Consider the following 19,045-nt stretch of genomic DNA (forward strand, 5'->3'; position numbering starts at 1 on the left):
AAAGCTTGAGAAGGAAGGTATTTCCGAAGGGAGAGTTGAAGGTATTACAGACCCAGGCCCCAGAAGGCCTTGTGGACAATGTGGTCTTGAACTTGATCCTTGCAGCCACTGGGAGCCAATGAAGAGATTTCAGGGCTGCAGAGATACGATCCCTGGGCTTTAGGCCAAGGACAAGTCTCGCAGTCCTGTTCTGGATGAGTTGCGGAGAGTAGTAGCAGGCAGATTTAGAAATGGGCTATTGCAATGTACTGACCACAGAATCAATAGAACCATATTAGCACTGTGACAAGGTTTCCATACTGTTTGTATTACTTGTAAATCTTCTTCCTTTTCTGTTTAACTATAATATAAACTTTACATTTTTTAAATAAATGCAGCACCCCCACTTGCAGGAATGAATTTACCAGTCTTGGATCTAATATGATGTGAAGAATTTTGAGGAGAATGTGTCACAGAGGAGGCAGTTGAGCTGTAGGTGTCGGATGGAACAAGTTACTTACCTGTAACTGTTGTTCTCCAGCATGGGTCTGGCATGGATTCACATGCTCATGAATATTCCCCGTCGTCAGGCCGGGAATCCTCAGTAAAGAAAAAAATCAGTATCAGTTTCGTTTCTGATCTGTCTTTCTCAGTAGTAACCAATCACTGATCTCTGGGCCATACTGCCCCCAGCCAATGACTGCCCTCTACCCAAGCCCCTCCCCTGGCAGCCATCCTCAGATTTGGTAGCCCGTAAAGTGGCAGTATAACCAAGTGAAGAGCCGCAGAGGGGAAGGAGGGAGGTTTCGCATGTGAATCCATGCCAGACCCATGCTGGAGAACAACAGTTACAGGTAAGTAACTTGTTCCTTCTCCAGCATGGGGTCTGGCATGGATTCACATGCTCATGAATATAAGAATACATAGCAGTACACACATGCACAACCACGGGAGGTGGCAACAGGCTCAACATTAAGCAATACAACAACTCAACATTAAGCATCTCTTACCTCGTCACCAGGCTCCCCTTTCAGCGAACAGGTTGTGCAGCACTGCTTGGCTGACCCTGGACTCCTCCCTGGAGTCCCGATCGAAGCAGTAGAATCTCGTGAAGGTGTGCGTCGACCTCCACGTAGCAGCCCTGCAGATGTCCAGCAGGGGCACACCAAACAGGAAAGCCATGGTAGCAGCGATCGCTCTGGTCGAATGGGCTCTCGGACGGCCGGGCAGCGGTCGGTTTGCCAACCGGTGACAGTGCATGATGCAGCCGGAGAGCCATCTGGACATGGAAGCCTTCGAGAGAGCCTTCCCTTGATTCACAGGTCCAAAGTTCACAAACAGCTGTGACGTCTTCCGAAAACTCTTCGTGCAGTCCACGTAGAACTTCAGCGCTCTAGCCACATCCAGCGAGTGCAAAGTCCTCTCGGCCGGAGACGAAGGTAACGGGAAGAAAACTGGCAACACCAAGGGCTCTTTGAGGTGGAAGTCCGACGGCACCTTAGGCATAAAGGAGGGGTGCGCCCTCACCACCACCCTCGTGTCGTGAAAAGTCAAGTATGGAGGCTTGCAAGATAGGGCCGGGATCTCTCCTACTCGTCGTGCGGAGGTGATGGCCACAAGAAATGCTGTCTTCCACGACAGGAACTTAAACGGCGCAGAGTGCATAGGCTCGAATGGGGCCCCCATGAGCCTAGTCAGCACCACGATGAGTTCCCACGCCGAGGCAGGGGCCTTCACCGGCGGGAACAATCGGAATAGTCCCTTCATAAATTCCTTCACCAGGCGTCCTGTAGTTCTGGTGTATCGGGAAATGGCAGCCAGATGTATTTTGATGGAGGCGTGCGCCTAGTCCAGCTTTGGCCAGCGACAGTAGGTACGGCAATACTTGAGGGGCCGTAATCCGCAAAGGGTTAATCATCTGTGCACGGCACCAGACAGAGAACCTCTTCCACTTATGTCCATAACATTTGAGAGTTGAGGACGCCCTGGCTTTTGCAAGAACCTCTCTGCAGTCAGCCGGGATATCGTATCCTCCAAACTCTAGTGCTGCAGGAGCCAAGCCTGCAAGTTCAGCGACACCGGGTCGTGATGGAGAATGGCGCCTCCTTCTCTGGAGAGAAGATCCGCGTCCATTGCCAGCTTGATAGATGGGGACGCTGACAAGTCCAGAAGGTCCGGGAACCAGATCTGTCTCGGCTACGCCGGTGCGACGAGGATCATCCTGCACCTGGACCTCTTGAGCTGGTTGATGAGACGGAGCAGCAACGGCAACGGGGGGAACGCGTACAGGAACAGGCCGTCCCAAGGGAACGAGAAAGCATCGCCCATGCTCCTCGGCTGGGCGAACCTCTGCCACTTGGAGTTCGTCGCCGTTGCGAACGGGTCGATCTGGGGTTTGCCCCACCGTTGAAAGAGCCGATCCACCTGGTCCTGGCGTAGTTCCCACTCGTGGCACGAGCGCAGCTCCCTGCTGAGTGAGTCGGCAATGGTGTTTTTTATTCCTGCCAGGTGGAAGGGAACCAGAAACATCCCCTGGGCGACGGCCCAGTGCCACAGATCCTGGGCCTCCTTGGATAGGGCTGGGGATCTGGTGCCTCCCTGCTTCCGGATGTAGAACATCGTGGTGGTGTTGTCGGTGAAGATCCTCACCACTTTGGGACAGAAGGAACGATTTGAGCGCCCAGAACACGGCTTGTAGCTCCAGGATGTTGATGTGAAGAGACCTCTCCTCTGGGAGCCAGAGGCCTCTTGCGTGGAGATCTCCGGTGTGGGCCCCCCATCCCTCCAGGGAGGCGTCCGTCGTTACCGTCTCCTGATACGCTGGGGCCTGAAAGTCCATGCCTGCCGAGAGGTGCCCATGGGCACCCCACCATAGAATCGCCCGACGGAATTCCTCGTCATGCGGGATCCTGTCTTCGAAGCAGCCCGCCGCTTGAATCCAGCGGGACGTCGAGGAACTCTTGTAGCGGACGCATCCGAAGTCTGCAAAGGGGCACAAGGTAGATGCACGAGGACATCATCCCGAGGAGGGACTTGATGGACCTCACTCTGGCCACCTCCGTGGCTAACAGGCGCTGCGCACCTTGCCCAAAATGGCCTTCGTCCTTTCTTCCGACGGAGATGCCAATCGCCTCACTGTATCGAGCTTCGCTCCCAGAAACAGTACCACCTGCGACGGGACCAGATGGGATATGGGGTAGTTGATGGCGAATCCCAGCTCCGTGAGCAGGCGGACGGTCCTAGCTGCGTGTTCGACGGCGAGTTCTCTTGACCTTGCACGGATTAGCCAGTCGTCCAGGTAGGGGTAGACGTGGATTCCTTGCAGGTGCAGCCGCGTCGCCACAGGTGCGAGGCACTTGGTGAACACCCGGGGTGCCGACTTTAATCCGAACGGCAGGGCTCTGAATTAGTAATGACGCCCCTGGACTACGAATCTGAGGAACTTTCTGTGACTTTTTAGAATGGGGATGTGGAAGTAAGCATCCTCCAGGTCCAGTGACGATAGGAAGTCGCCCTCCTCCAGCTGTCCCAGCACGTGCTGGAGGGTGACCATCCTGAATTTCTGTGCCTTGATGTACTTGTTCAACCGACGCAGGTCCAGGATGGGGCGCCAACCGCCTGTCTTCTTTCGGACGAGGAAGTATCTTGAGTATACTCCGGAGCCCCGGAGCCTCTTGGGGATGAGCTCGATGGCCCCCTTCCTGAGCATCGCCCTTACCTCCAACAGCAGTTGAGGGACGTGATTCTCCTTCCTGGCCACGGGAGGAATGCGAGTACACTTCTTTTGAAATTCCATCGAGTGTCTGCGGGCCAGGGTGTCCAGCACCCAACGGTCGGTGGAGATGGACTCCCACACCATGATGAACTTCGTCAGCCGGCCTCCCACCGGGGTGCTTCGGTGGGGGCCCGACGCAACGGCCGGTTCAGTCCTGCTTGGAAGAGGCCTTGCCGCCTTGGCCTCCTTGCCGACGGTTGGTGAGACCCTCCTTGCATGCCGTGGCCTTTGTAGGCCTCCTGGGACGAGGAGCAGGCTGCCTGGCGGTAAGTAGAAGAGCCGCCGCTGGATCCCTTGGAGGCTCCCTGTCTGCCTCCAGAGCTCCGAAAGGACCGCCGTTGCTGAAGGGCTCGGGCTGTTTCCGTGTCTGTCTTGATGGCCTGGAGGGACTCATCCACCGTCTTTCCAAACAGGTTGTTGCTGTCGAACGGCATGTCCAAAACTCTGGTCTGGACGTCCTGGCGAAAGTCCGTCGCCTTGAGCCATCCTCATCGTCGGAGGCAAACCCTGTTGCCCAGTTGGCGAAATCCAGTATCGGCAATGTCCGATGCCACCGTTATGGCGTGATCCGACGCCACCTCTCCTTCCAGCAGAATCGGTAGGGCCTCCGCCCTCTTGTCATCCGGTAGGAAGTCTAGCAGAGGAGCTATCTTGAACCAAAGCTCCCTGTCGTAACGGGCCACAATCGCTAAGGCATTGGCCGCCTTCATCGTCGTCGCCGCCGAGGAGATGACTCGTCGTCCCATGGAGTCCAACTTCTTGCCCTCGCTGTCCGGCGGGGAAGTGGAAGTTTCTTCTTGGCCGCTGCCGAGACGACAGAGTCCGGCGTGGGCTGAGCCCTGAGGCACAAGGGGATGGCATCGGGGACCCGGTACTTCTTCTCGTACCTGTCCCTCTTGGCGGGTGTCGTGGAAGGGTTCTTGAGGATAGCCAGCCCCTCGTCCCAGATGTCGTTGAGCAACGGCACCGTGAGGACCGTCTTTCTCTTGGCCTCTCGTCGTTGGTAAAGAAACCCTTCCTTTTTCTGTTCCTCAGGGCAGAGCTGGAAGAGCTCGGATGCCCTGGTTATCATGGCGTGAAAAGAGCCAATTTCGTCAGGTGGAGAAGCCCGAGGGGGGGTGGGGGGGGTGATGACGGGATGTCCGTTGTGTCATCGCCACCGGCGTCGTCCGTCCCCGTCGCTGTATCCGTCGCCTTATCCTCTCCAGGGTCCGGCGAGGGGGATGAGGGGTCCACAGGCCTCGCGGGCATGAAGGGCGGAGCGGGGTGGACTTTCCTTCGCTTGTTCGGAGGGCTTCCCGACGGGCCTGGTTCTGGATCCTCCGTCGCGGTCCGTGGTAACCTCGTCCTTATCTCAGTACATAAGGATTGGATCGCCAACAAAATGGCCTCCGAGCTATCCTGGGGCTCGGGTAATGGCTGCGACGGACGGGATGGCTGCTCCACTGGGCCCTCGTCGTAACCATCGTCGCTATCTTCGAACCGTCCTGGGATCAAACCTTCTCGAACCTCTCGTTGAGGCCAATAAACCTCTCGTTGAGGCCTTTCACGGTTTCCACCGGATCCACCTCGGAGGCTGAATCCGAGTCCGTAATGGCCACCGGCCCCCCCCTCTTTTTCCCCCGCGGTCTTCACGGGGGTCTTAACGATGGTCTGGAAAGAGGATTCCCTCCGTGGCGGCAGGGAAACTCTGGGCCCCGAGGCCGCCTCCACTGGCGTAGCCCCTGCCGGCTTCGCCAGGGCCGCTGCGACAACCTCGATAGAAGCCTTTGCCGGGTGGATGAAGGCCCTCACCACCTTAGGTGCGTCCTGGGCCTTCGCTTTGGGGGGAGGGTCATCGCCTCGCTCCCCCTCTGCTCCCTTCGAGATTGACCGGGGCCCATCAAGAAGCTTACCCGGGTTCTCGGACTTCCTCTTCCCCGAGCCAGAGCGCTGGATCGTGGTTGTATCGTGCCGGGGAAGTCGCGCCCTGCCTGGCAGCCGAGGATCCCGACCTTTCGCGCTCCTGGTGCTCGTGGACTCGTGGTGCTTGGCCTTCTGTTGGGCCCCCGTCACCGGGGCGCCCTCACAGGACTCTGAAGACCGCTCAGACTTTTTCTTTGCCTTCTCACCTGCTGTGCCCTTCTCCAGCCAGGCGGCGAGGCGGGAACGACAGTCTTGCTTGGTCTGTTCCGACAGGTTCTTGCAGAACGCACAGTCCTTCTCCATGTGCTTCTTGTCCTCATGAAGGCAGTAGAGACATCTCGACTGCTCGTCCTCCTTGAAAACATTTTGCAATCTGCATCCTGGGCAGCTCCTGAACAGCTTGGATCCGGGCGTCGAGCTTCCCTTGTCCTGAGCCATGTCCGTTGAGGTAGGCCACAGATCTTCTGGAATCCTCCAAGAAGCGTAACTAGATGAAAACTTCACCCTTGAGGGGCGTAGAAGAATTCCGAAACGGGTCCCCGTTATCGGAAGTAGAAACGGTGGAGCTTGAGGCTCGATTAACAGAAAAAATTAGAAAAATCTCCTGAAAAAGCGCGAAAACGCAGTAAAAGCTCGGGAGCTAAACACGAGGACTCCCAACACTTGAACGTGCGGTAAAAATCTGCGGATGGCTGGCAGGGGAGGGGCTTGGGTAGAGGGCAGTCATTGGCTGGGGGCAGTATGATCCAGAGATCAGTGATTGGTTACTACTGAGAAAGACAGAACAGAAACGAAACTGATACTGATTTTTTTCTTCACCGAGGATTCCCAGCCTGACGACGGGGAATATTCATGAGCATGTGAATCCATGCCAGACCCCATGCTGGAGAAAGTATAGCATCTATAGGTTGAGTATCAATGGCCTATATAAATGAATATACATTTTCTGATTTAGAAAATTCACAAGTAGGACCATTAGGGATAGAAGCCATCTTGGCTTGATTTATTATGCCATATCGGAAGCCTAAATTTTGAGCTTAGGTCTAAGAACTGGAAATGTTGGTCTTTTGAATTAACTTCTTCTTGGCCGAGAGTCGGATCGCTCGCACTTGATGCAAAAAGCAAGCAATTAGAGATCTAGTAGTAGGAGTTTTTGGTGGAAACCGCAGATTTATTACGTGAGCCTGTTGAATTTCCAAAGGTGCTAAACACAAAATTCCAAGCCACCCAGGAATCTGTTTCTCCAAAAAGGACATTGAGTCATCTCCTCCTATTTTTTCTGGAAGCTCCAAAAATCTAATGTTATCCCTTCTATGTCTGTCCACTAATTCAGTATTGGCAATTTCTAATTGGATAACTCTTGAAGTTTTCTTCTACTCATAATGTATGATAGTCAAGTGAGGACATGAAGAGAGAATAATAGATAATTCAGAAAACACTTTTTTCCAGACCTATTTGTATTGATGTGAAATCTTCAGAAAATTGTATTGACACAGTATCCAGAATGATTAGATTGTGTTGCCATTATGAAGTACAAGTGAAGCAGTAATCTGGGAATAATTCTTACATTTAGGAGGGTTAAGTGGGCATCTGTTGTTATTATCAAGCCATATATAATGGGCCGAACAAAGTATCTAAAATCATGTCATGTATCTCGTAAGTCCTTTAATATGAAAAAGAAACTGAGCATGAGAATTTCAATCCATTGATAAAATGTATAATTTTTCCAGGCCCCCGGGGAAAGTAGCATTACGCGAGGCATTGAATTTCAAATCCTGTGGCCGATGGCAGACAGGGATTCTGACGATCGATGCGGAAGACGTGATGTACAAAAGGTTGGTGTCACCAAACCACCTTTTCTACTATATCGAGGAACGCCTTCAGGGACCCCTTTCAGGGATGCAAACATCAGTTATCTGGTGTGTCGCTTTTAACTGGCAAGGCTTTACCGATTGCGATCTCCTCACAGCAACATCCGAGTCATGATTCCAATCTCTCTGGGGTGTAAATGCAGGATGAAAAGAGTAAAAAAAGAGACCATTCAATTCACATACACTAATAATGCGGTGCTAGTTAGATACGCGTTAGATGGTCAAACAGGTAAATTAAAAATTGATGTGGGCGTGAGGCAAGGCTGCGTGCTTGCCCCCAGTTTGTTCTGCCTGTTTCCAAAGGGGTGGTGTAAAGATTAGTCAAAGCACTAGGTAAAGAGTAAGCAGAAAAGGAGACAGAACATCCAATGCCTCCAGACGCCCTGCCACTCCTATTCTACTAGAATCTTCAAGTTTTAAATGGCCTCTGAGAACCACAGCCACAAAAAATATAGGTAATGCAGAAGAAGTCATTGCAATGGCATGCGATAATAGAGTGGTCACAGAAAAGTAGGTGCTACCTTACATCTCGTTCATGTGCCAATTAGACGATAGGCCAAAGATGCTAATTGAGGGATTAGACAAAAACCACATTTACAGGATTATTTGGAAACTGAAGTATAAAATCTCATATCAAAGGAATGAACGCTGAAGCATCATTTTCTCGTCTATGAAGATTGATTTCACAAACAAACTTGGGTTTTCTTGACAAAGGTTTATATGGAAAAGTGGACATTCAAACATGGCCAAGTTCTTTCTGTGCAACCAACTGTCTCTGCCGATAACATTGCTCCCATCCAGTGCATTTAGCTTTCAGGGCTCGTTTATTTAGAAATGTTAAGTACCTGTTTTTTGTCACCTCAGTTCTGGTCATCTTAAAGTTACCGTAGTGTAGATAATCTCACAAAAGGGCTGACATACATACACAAACTCAGGTGTAGACACCAGAGGCTGCACATGGGCTGACACAGGAGGACAAACATGATCTGACTAAGGAATTACTCAAATAGGTTAAGACATGAACTTCTACCACACCAGAATAAGAGTCACTTATAGGTGCCAAAGAAGTTGGGGAAACAGGTGTACGTGATCAAACTATGGAGCTCATACCTGAGCGGGAACACAAGAGACAATCAGAAGTGGGGTCATACAGGGGTACAAAGAGCTCATAATAAAGCACAAAGGAGAGAATATGGCAGCACAAGCCAAGCAACATAATACATTACTGAAATTACAGAAAATCTCCCACAAAACCAAACAGTAAATCAAGAATGTGGCTCTGACCTGTGCTCTATGCAACCTCTTCAGCTCTTCTTGTTTTGCTTGTCGCCGTGCTGCCTTTTGCACTCGTCTTGTTAACTTTGCACTCAGCTCTTCCTCCGTGTAGGCCTTCTAAAATCATTTAAAATGAGGGTAAAAGACGACAAAGATTACATAATGCACAAAGTACATGTGAGCAAATTATGTTTGCTGTTCATAGATTACATCTTACTTGGGATATATTCTCACAGACCTCACTGGCTCCCTTTTTGGGGTGAGGATTAGCTACATCACATTTCTGCAATTTCAATGAAAGGTTTTAATTAGCACCTCTTCAAACGATCATTGAAAGGGCATCCTCTAAACAGTAAATCCTCCTGTGGCATGCATGTTTCTGCAATGGCTTGATAGAATAATGGTGAGCAGGGTGGCCATTCACTGAAAGAAACTAAAGTAACTGGTGAGAAAACAATGTATGCCTGCATTATTCCACGGGAGAAGGGCCAACCCTCACGGCATGAGCACTCTAGTGACCATAGAATCTGTGACTGCGTCCCAAAGGTGTAAGAATTCCTCCTTCATTAAAGAGACAGGACTGTTACAAGTGGGACTGCCAATCCCACGTGCCATTGCCTGCTCAGTATGTAAAGGCATCCAGAACTTCTCTGATGTAAATCATGGCCCACACACAAGGGTAAAAACAGAGGCTGCACACGTTATCAAATGTTCAAAAGGATTATCAACGAAAGAGCGGAAAATGAAATCACGCTAGCATCAAGTGCAAGCAAGTAGGATAGGCGGTGGAAGTGTCATTTTGGTGTAAGAAATCACACCCTAAATATTTGTGCACACTGGAAGTAACACACAAGTAGTTTCTTGTAACTGCTGTACTCGTGTTGTTTTTCATAGATTCACATGCTCCAAATACAAATGCCACTATCAGTCTGGGAATTCTTGGTACAAATTTCTCGTATGTATAGATTCATAAACAGTTATATGTCTAAGACACCAAATATTATACCTACCGCTCCCTCTGAGGTAAATCATGTGAATCTATGATAGATGACATGCCAGAGAACGGTTACAGGTTAGTCACCAATTTCTTCTACAGCATTGCATCTTTAATAGATGCATATGCTTTCATTAGCTTCAAAAGCAGCACAGCCTTTAAATAGGAGAGGCAGCATAACCTTCAGAAAGTCTCACCAAAATAGATGCCTTAACACTGCTTGTCCCACCATCACTGCCCTCGCATCATTGTCAAGTTATTAAGGTCTCGTGAAAGTAGCCAGCTCCCTCCAGGTCACCGGCTGCCAGATGCGAAGGATAGGAATCCAAGAACGGAATGCTGGGATCAGTTGATCTGCCACCTGTGTAATGCTCCATCAAGCACCCCTGGAGCAGCCTGTTATAGCTGCTTCATGATGCATGCAGCAATCCATCTTGATATAGTGTGCTGAGGCAGGGCTTGATTAGAGTTGCCAAAATTCACAAAGAGTTGGCTCAATTTTCTGAAGAATACAGTCTTTTCTAGGTAGCTCTCTACACCCAATCTTGCACCCAGAATGTGCAGCACACGCACTGCTCCCATTAATAGTCAAAGAATTTACGCAAGAAACCTTTTTGATTAAGGTGGAGGTTTGATGCTAATTTCGGAAGCTTTTTAAAAAAAAGAACTTTGGCTCTATGGAATGTCATGTGGGATTGTTTTGAAGGAAAAACCTGAATGGCAATGGCAAGCTGATGAGATTACCACTAAGGATGCAGCTTTCCAGGAAATGACAATGTCAGCTAAACTGTATGCATGGGCTTGAAAGGATTGTACAACAATCTCAACAGTAATGGTCTAGCTACTGGTGGAAATGGGTGATTCAAGCCCCTTGAGGAATTACTTAACGAGTGGTTGAACGAAGAGCAACGGTTGTTCATTCTTCTCTAAGAGGTGATGACAATATTTCATGTAGCATAGCAGGTAATAGGGATATAACCTTGGAGTGGTACCAGCTGCAGAAACACTTCTACCTGTTCTGGTATGTGCCACTAACATAACATCCATACATACATTTGTCTGAAGTCAGAAGATAATGGAACCATGATCTATCAGATACCATGCAATTAAGTCCAGCAACTGTAGATCATGAAGAACCTTCTCCTTCACCCTGGACAGAGTTCCCTGGTGATTGGAACCAACATGACAGATTCAAGGTCTCCCAAAAAACCTAGCCGACTTTGGGGTTACATATACATTAATAGCAACAGGGAGAAAAAACAGAAATAAATACACATTCACTAAGGTTTTTAGCAAAGTTTATTTAATGAATGTAGATGTGCATTTCACTGTCACACTAACATGTCCAGGGGACTGAACCAGGGTTTACCCCTCGGGGAAAGACAGAATCGTCAAGTGGACAATGGCAGGACTCCCCTGGCCAGGGACAATGGAATGATCACGTTTGGAGAGAGAAGGGTTGCAGGAGGTGAGGGGTGAGGAGGGCGGAATATAGGCTCCCTGGGGGCGGGGGCCTTGAGCTGTCCCCCAGGGCCTGTACAACATTAGGAGGCCAGGCCGGATCCCAGGCTATATGCATAAGGCCTCCCGATTGTGTTCTTTGCTGTGCTGTGCCTTGTGTCAGGGGTGGTCTGGGGCCAAACGGCCTGGGAGGCTAATTCAGGCAGAAGATGTCAGCAACCTGTGGTGTCAGTCTGCCCACCTGGGGGGCAGATGGAGTGAGCTGTGAAGATGTAGAAACCCCAGCCTGCCTGGGTTGAGTGTGCAGGGCAACCTGCACTGACAGGGTAGCCTGGGATGCCTCTGGCTGCAGCGGGACCGATGTGGTGGGCGGGGTAGCAGAAAGGCAGGGTCCCAACAGTGCACAGAAGGCAGGAATGAGGCGACCCCAGCTACCACGCCTAGAGAGTCTGGGCAGCGCCACAGGCGTGAGCAGAGTCTGCCTGAGTCTCTTCCTAGGTAGGTGAAGCGGGGGTGGGGACCAATGAAGTACGTGCTTCCCAGGTGTGGCCGCCTGGGCGTTACCCGCTCACATGAAAGCATGTGCCGAAGAAATAGAACATTGCTGCAGAGGAAAACATTAGTATCACACCACCACAGACAAAAGGCATTGAAAGGATCCCTCTCCAGATAAGGGGAATGAAACAGGGGAACATGTGGCAGCCATTCACAGCAGCGTGGTGGTTAAGGCCATACATGGTTAGATTCCATGAAGTCTCCCTTCAACTGGACAAAAGGTACTGTGCCTTCAAAAAGGGGCTGGATTGTAAGTAGACAAGGACAACTACAGAAAGGGGCCCATTGAGGACAAGAGACAAGGGCTTTGTTAGGAGAGCTTTTTCTTTTGAATTCTAAGGAATACACCAACATGTTGCTGTTGTTTTGAACCTAACCTGACTTTTGGATGCGAGCAAAGCCATTTTGCTTAACTTACATTGCTTAGCTCATCTGTTTTGGGGACACACTTCAGTCTCTATGGCTATCAGTTCAAGGGGACGCTGTCCTCCATTCTGAAATTCCTTGCTCGTTAAATACTGCACACATCACCTTACAGTGAGTTGTGGTAAGGATACTTTGTGTGCCTTTAGCTTTGTCTTTTGCAACTTTATGGTTGCTTGTATGATGTGTCCAAAACAGGCTGGGGCAGCTGATATTTGTCTACCCTGTTAATTTAATATTCCTAACTCCATAATGACTTTTAGCGTACCATATACTCTAAAAAGGCAGTGCCATGTGATTTCGGTATCCAGTCAATGCATCTAAAACATTACAGAATGGTACATTTCAGAGTGGACCATAATACCGAACAACACTGCACACCATAATTAAATAAATAAAGGGTAGTGGGGTAAAGGGGTTAAAATGGGTTGCGATGAGGTTAGGATGGCGTTATAAGGGTAAAAAAAAAACAGGGGGTTTGGGGGCAGTGTTTTGTCCGCAATGAAATTTACCACTAATTCTGGTTGGTAAGATCACATATAACCGAGATTTCACCCTGTCCTTTAGCCATCATGACCTTTAGCCTCTCTGAACCAGATTTGCCATTTATGACAAGCCCTTTGCCAAGCCAAACCCCAGTTTTTGCATGCAAAGTGGCTCATAGAAACACTTGTGTACAGGTGCGTTATAAATGCCATATCATATCAAAGTGGCAGTATTTGTTTGCAGTCTGAGTGGAGGATGGGATTGTCTGGACCTAGTCCACATCCTGGCCAAAGTGTGTCTGATGCTGAGCAGATTTGGTGGCTGGTGGCTTTTTCATGATAGGACAGCCCCATACAATTTGAATAGTGCAGATCCTTACCATTGGCAGGCTTGTAGGAGACTCCAGCTCAAAACCTGGACAAAAAGAGGACTCCTGCAGCCTTACTTTAGATTTCTGTTGGAGCCAGGATCCCTTCGAAGACGAGCATCTCGGTGAACACCAGAAACTTGTCATTGCAAATGTGCCGGCGAAGACCTTAATCAGTGCATCAAGCCCTGGACCGGTGGGAACAACCAGCCTTGAATCTACCCTTAGAAGCCTTTGTAAGTGTCCTGGAGCCACTCTGTGAGCTGGCCAGCTTCCTTGTAGGCTATCTCGCTACAGTGGCTTAGACGTGGGACTCTGCAGAGCCTCAACTTGTGAAACAGGAGGCTTCCTCCTGCAGTTGCAGCTCAAAGAGGGTGCTTGCAGAACCAGCTTCTTTGTTTACGCCATGAGGGTGGACTTTCGCCGTTTGATCAGTGTGGCCATCACAGAGTTCCACGTGTATCATGTCATGGGAGATCCTTTGAAGTTGTTGACAATGTTTTGGTCTATTCTTTGTCATTCCTGGGTCATGCAATGGCCCAGTGCTGGCAACCGCCTTGCCAGAGTGAGTAACCACCGACTTGCTGGACCGAAATTGAGGAACTGAAAGTGACCTGTGCACCAGTAATTTTCACTTTGGCCACTAGAGGGGGCGAATCACTGTTAATGCACAAATGTCGGAGCTGAAGACAGCAAAGGGCAAATTTGCGGGCTATAATGAAACTGTGAGCTATACAGTTTCTTATAGCCCGCAAATTGACCAATAGGAAAGGGGTATTCACCGGCCCAGTGTTCTAATATTTGTTAATCCCCATTCCCATAGAGTCATAGGACTCTATGGGAGTGGGGACACGGATGCACGGGCACTGTTGCTAACGGTGCCAGTGCTTCCGTGAAGGGTTTACCTTCTGTCACCGCTGCGCCCGGCAGGGTCAGACCTGTCGGGCACAGTGGCTCCGGCAGGCAAACACATAGTTTACCGGTCTGGAAACAAGGGTGCCGGTGTGTTTCCGGACTGGCAACAATGTAATGAAGCCCATTTTGTGCTTGTGGGATAACCTGTGGGCTGGGCCATCAACAAATGAGAGGTTCCTGCTTACTTTTTAGGATCCATTTCAAGGGAATCAGCTTAGTGTTGTCTTAACTCTGGGGGGAGAAAGCATCAAAAATATGTTCACGCATGGACACAAGTACCATACCCCTAAAAGATTTAAGCTTGTGGTCATCTAGCCACCCATGCTGGGGTCCCATTGAAAAAGATTGGAAAAGCTGCAAAAAAGGAAAATCTTTCTTAACACTCTCACAAAACAGACATCCAAGGGAGAAGTCACATGATCGACAAGTTGCAAGTCTCATTCAGAGCATCTCCACAGCTGGCAACTTCGATTCAAACAAACAGGACATGTTATGTTATGACACAGTGAGAGGATTCCCATTAATGGCAAATATCAAGTGCTGTATTGAAAACTTACCTTCCAGTCCCAAAGGGAGGGTTCTTAGTACAGCAGCTGACATATAAAATAAAAGCTTCACATTTTCAGCCATCTGTCAAGGCCTAAATGGAGGATACACAGTACCAGGACTGGATAAGTGTCAAAGGCAGACAGAGAGGGGTGGGGCACAGGGCCGGTAACTGTGAAATCTAAAAGGGAGAACTTCTGCCACAAGCACCTGTTACGGCACATTCAGGATCCTCACTGTTGGCAGAAGCCCAGAACAACATTGACAATCCCCACCGCTGGCATGGGCTAGGTTTCATCAGATGGATCAAGACTGCCAGCACCTGCCAAAACATTAAGGGGACATTTGCACTGCTAGCACAACATGCTAGACCCAAATGAAGGACCCCCAGATAGCACATGCCAAGTCCCAAAGAGAGGGTGCCCACTTCCAGTGCATGCAGTGTGTAAAAGGAAGATTCCCACTGCCACCAATTGGCGTGTTTGCACAACAAATGTGAGATACCAACACCTGTGAAGACCCATAGATATAACTAAGAGGTTATTGTTAATGCAAATATGGCAAAAGCGAATTGGTTAATTTTCATTCATGCAACAATGACCAATGAAAATGAAACACTACCTTCATGGCGTATGATCTCTTGAATGCCAAGGCGTGTGGTACATAAACCGACTTTAAAATGTAAATGGTTAAAACAAAAAGAAATGGAGCAAAATCAAACAGTTAAACGAGGAAAAAAAGCAAACAATTATCAGATCTGAACACAAGGTTCTATGGTTTAATAACGGAATTGCAATGTACAATGGAATTAATGAATAAAGCATAGTGGAACCAGCCGGTTATCACATCTAGCATCCTCTGACTTTCTTTGTAACACATCTTGTGATATTTCTAAGCCCTAATTGAGTGGCCGTAAAATATATCCGATGAGAAATGGCCATCAAGGAACCACTGAAAGGGAACCCTTTGGGAATCGCATGTACCAACACTGCTGGCTCAATGAGGTTAAACCTCATGTGGTTAGAAGCATCTCTTCCTGGTTCTACTTTAACAACGGTATGTTGCTTTTTCAGTCATGTTTATGTCCTGCTCCTTTAGATTTCATAGATGAATTTGCCTTTCTGCAGTTTTAGGAACTCTGAATCAAGCCACTCCAAAATATCAGACTTGGCAATACTGAAAATGGGTGGGACTCTCTAGAATCAACTTCGTGAAAGTAACTGTGCAGGAACAATGAGGCTCTGAATTCTTTACCAGATAAACTCCCGTCGGATGCATGAAATTTTAGTTTAGAATCTGTACTCATTCATTGTTTTCAAACTCACAGCTTAGAGTGTGAGCAAGCAGGTTATTAGCTGCAAATGACACCACTAATCTTTGTGAAATGCAATATGCTGACTAACTTGCTTCAAGACACCTTATGTCAATTTTCTGTCAAAATCCACCTCTGGTGACAAAGATAATAGACATATCAATGCACACAGCTAAAATATTTGAGATATATGCAAGAAGGATTTGAGGAATCCTGGCGAATCTGGAACTATGGTCTTGGACATCATTCACATCTTCCAAACTGTCTATCCTAAATAATTGGATACCCATCTTAAAACATTTTCCAACTTTATGTTACAAAAAAGATAAGATATGGTTAAATGAGAACAAAAGAACACAGATTTCTTGAATGGTTTCTAATGAAAACTGTGCACTGTCCTAGAAGAGCTGGGAAGCCACATCTAGCCTGACTTCGTTCCACTGTGCTTTAATATGAGAAGGCTGCAGCAGCCTTGAAGAAGTGCTCAGAACAAGTAACTATAAGCATTTGAATTTAGGAGGTATAAGATTTAGCGCACCCGTATTACAGTGGAAACCCAGTTCACCCTGTGTGGCACAGAAAGGTCAAACGGATTGTAAACTAGGTATGTAACTGGACCAAGATGTGCGAGTAATAATAGGTGATTGTCTCAGCTACTCTGTACAGTGTGAAACAAGTCTAAAGTTCAATACATGATGTTGCAACAATTCTAGTAGGCTGAGAAATCTCTCAAGAAATACTTCCTTTCAGTTACTAATGTCTGATCACTGGGTGGCAGTAGTTTATTATGGATGACTGTCTCACTGGGCTGGCCGCTGCCGTAGAAATCTCCAACAAGAGTGCATTGCTATGAGGTTCTGAGCATCCCCACAGCTGGTGCAACCTGCTCAGACAATTAAATCACTCACAAAAATTAACTTAAACAAAAAAGTAGTCAAACAAGATGATGGATTAAAAGTTACAGCATGATCAAAAACACAAGTTAAGTAAACTACCTTACTTCTATGAAAGCACAAGGGAGTATGAGCTCACAGCAGACATACATGTGCTGGAACCATTCTGCATGGTACAGCATTATTTAAGCATTTGTTGAGAAAAACAGCATTTGTAAAAATACCATCATTTTAGGACAAAGTGAATATTCTTAACATAGAGGCTGCAAAACTATCAATCAAAGTGAACACAGGTAAAAGGGGCAATACAATGTGGGCTTCCGCGTTTTTAAATTTAGAACTGACAAAAAAGTAGAAGTTCAAATCAGCCTGCAAGCATCTTTCTGTTCATCAGATCTGCTTCTTTTATTGAACAGGAATGCAGTCGCCTGGTTCTACTTTCGCCTCAAGCTGTCAAGCAGCAAGGGCACATATTTAATACATACAAGATTGCAGACAGCAGGACCTGTCAATTTCATGTGGCAGCTCTTTACAGTATGTCATGACTTCCCGTGATCAATTGGTGGCAAGACACTTCTGGTAATTGATCGGCTGCAACAGAAATGACTTGTCAGGATGGGAATGGGCTGCTACTGGGTATTCACAGGTTATTACTGGTCATTCACTAGACATGGGTGGGCGACAAGTGGTATTCATCGGAAAAGCCTAAGCGGACGCTGGGGTTGGAGGGGATAAGGTAGACAAGGATATGGGAGAACAAACTTAACTTCATGAAGCAGGTAAAGGTATTGGAGGGAAGTGTAACAATGATGTAAAAGTCAAAAGCAGGTCTTGATTTTTAGGAGGATGATACTAGGTAAAATGCACAGTTAGCAAGAAAAGAGGATTGTGGTGAACAAGCGATAACTCCTCAGATAAGGGCTTATTCTGGTGAAACCCCTACTTCTCAGAATGTATACTACGGCTTTCACTGGAGGCAGAGATCCTTTTCCCATCTAAACTCGCAATAAAAGTTCATGAAACACTTACCTTTCATTCACTACTGGCACTAGCTTCTTAAGCTGCAGTACCAGAAACGAGGTAGGGTGGGGCACAGCTGTGTTCAACTCATCTACAGAACCTCAATCATGCACTGCCTGTAACCCCAGTAGTAACAGCATAACGGCTCCAGAAATTAGAATATCTAAATCACACCATCATACACCTCTACAAAACACTTCAATCTGGCCACCACAAACAACTCAGCAATATACTGCTCTTATACCACTGCACACAGATGGGCAAAGCTCCATTAGTTTCTGATAATACACAACTTTGCAAGAGCACTCACTCCCCAAGATCTGTAAAGCACACGATGCCCTATACCGCACATGCATGCCCCAGATTCATGAGTTGAGCATCTGCATTCTAGCCTCCATGCTCTTCTTTCCAGACACACCTACAGGGCACCATATCAACACCAAAACATTTCTGCAAGGTACTAACAGCTAAAGCTACAGCTTGGCATGTTTCCCCAAGAACATCCAGTTTTGCCCAAAAACGTTATTGTCAATGCTAGCATGCTTTACAAAAACAACATTCCCGACACCAGTCACTTGTGCAAAGCCTCATATCATCAACACTTCACACAGTGGTGAAAAGCCCTTAATTCCAAAGACAAATTCATATCTGCATGTAGAGAGTTTGGAAAAACACTCATTACAGCATAGTTCTGCAAAAAAGGCAAAATTGCCTAAATTCCTGTTGTGGTAGGTCTTCTGTCAGAAGACCAATTGAACCCAAACTCTACAGCAGAAGATCCCCCATAAAACCCACAGCACCCACTGCTATGCCATTATAAGTTACTTGTTGCAGCGTGGGTTGTACTGATATCTCTTCATCCCCTTTCAGAATCATGTGCGTCGTGGCTGCAGGATAGCATGGCTACAAATATGCACACAGCATTTTAAAGAGAGGGCCCCAATCATATGAACATGCTAGCTCTGGACATCTCGATCTCTTATCCAACCATACCTCACAACCAGATAGGGTGGAGGGAGTGGTGAGGTGAAGATGTTTTGCTTTTTCTGGAGAGCAAGGGACTTGGGACCATCAATAGAACAACCATTACAGTGAGTAACGTATACTTGCTGGTATGTTCAATCTCTTTACCTCCAAACTAATGGGAAGATTTTAAGACATGAGAATCCAGTTAGGGATCAAGAAAACCTATTTTCATTGTTCATTTCATATTCATTTGCATACATATTTGAAATAAGATTTTTGTAGCACTTGACTAAACTGGGTGT

The 19,045-nt window shown here is 47.8% G+C and overlaps 1 protein-coding gene across 19 annotated transcripts in view; it reads right to left on the reverse strand.

Annotated features, from left to right (window-relative positions):
- MICAL3 (microtubule associated monooxygenase, calponin and LIM domain containing 3) overlaps window positions 1-19,045 on the reverse strand; it is a 2,299,897-nt gene that overhangs the window by 329,199 nt on the left and 1,951,653 nt on the right. For 18 of the 19 annotated variants that reach the window (XM_069628665.1, XM_069628668.1, XM_069628663.1 and 15 more), the window contains 2 exons: window positions 15,174-15,224; window positions 8,815-8,922 (listed from right to left, as the gene is read on the reverse strand). In XM_069628665.1, coding sequence (XP_069484766.1) covers window positions 8,815-8,922; window positions 15,174-15,224 — 159 coding nt within the window. The remainder of the gene's footprint in view (window positions 1-8,814; window positions 8,923-15,173; window positions 15,225-19,045) is intronic. The other variant, XM_069628675.1, reaches the window with a different exon arrangement.

This window comes from Ambystoma mexicanum, chromosome 12, assembly GCF_040938575.1.
Source record: "Ambystoma mexicanum isolate Mex_15411 chromosome 12, UKY_AmexF1_1, whole genome shotgun sequence".
NCBI lineage: Eukaryota > Metazoa > Chordata > Amphibia > Caudata > Ambystomatidae > Ambystoma > Ambystoma mexicanum.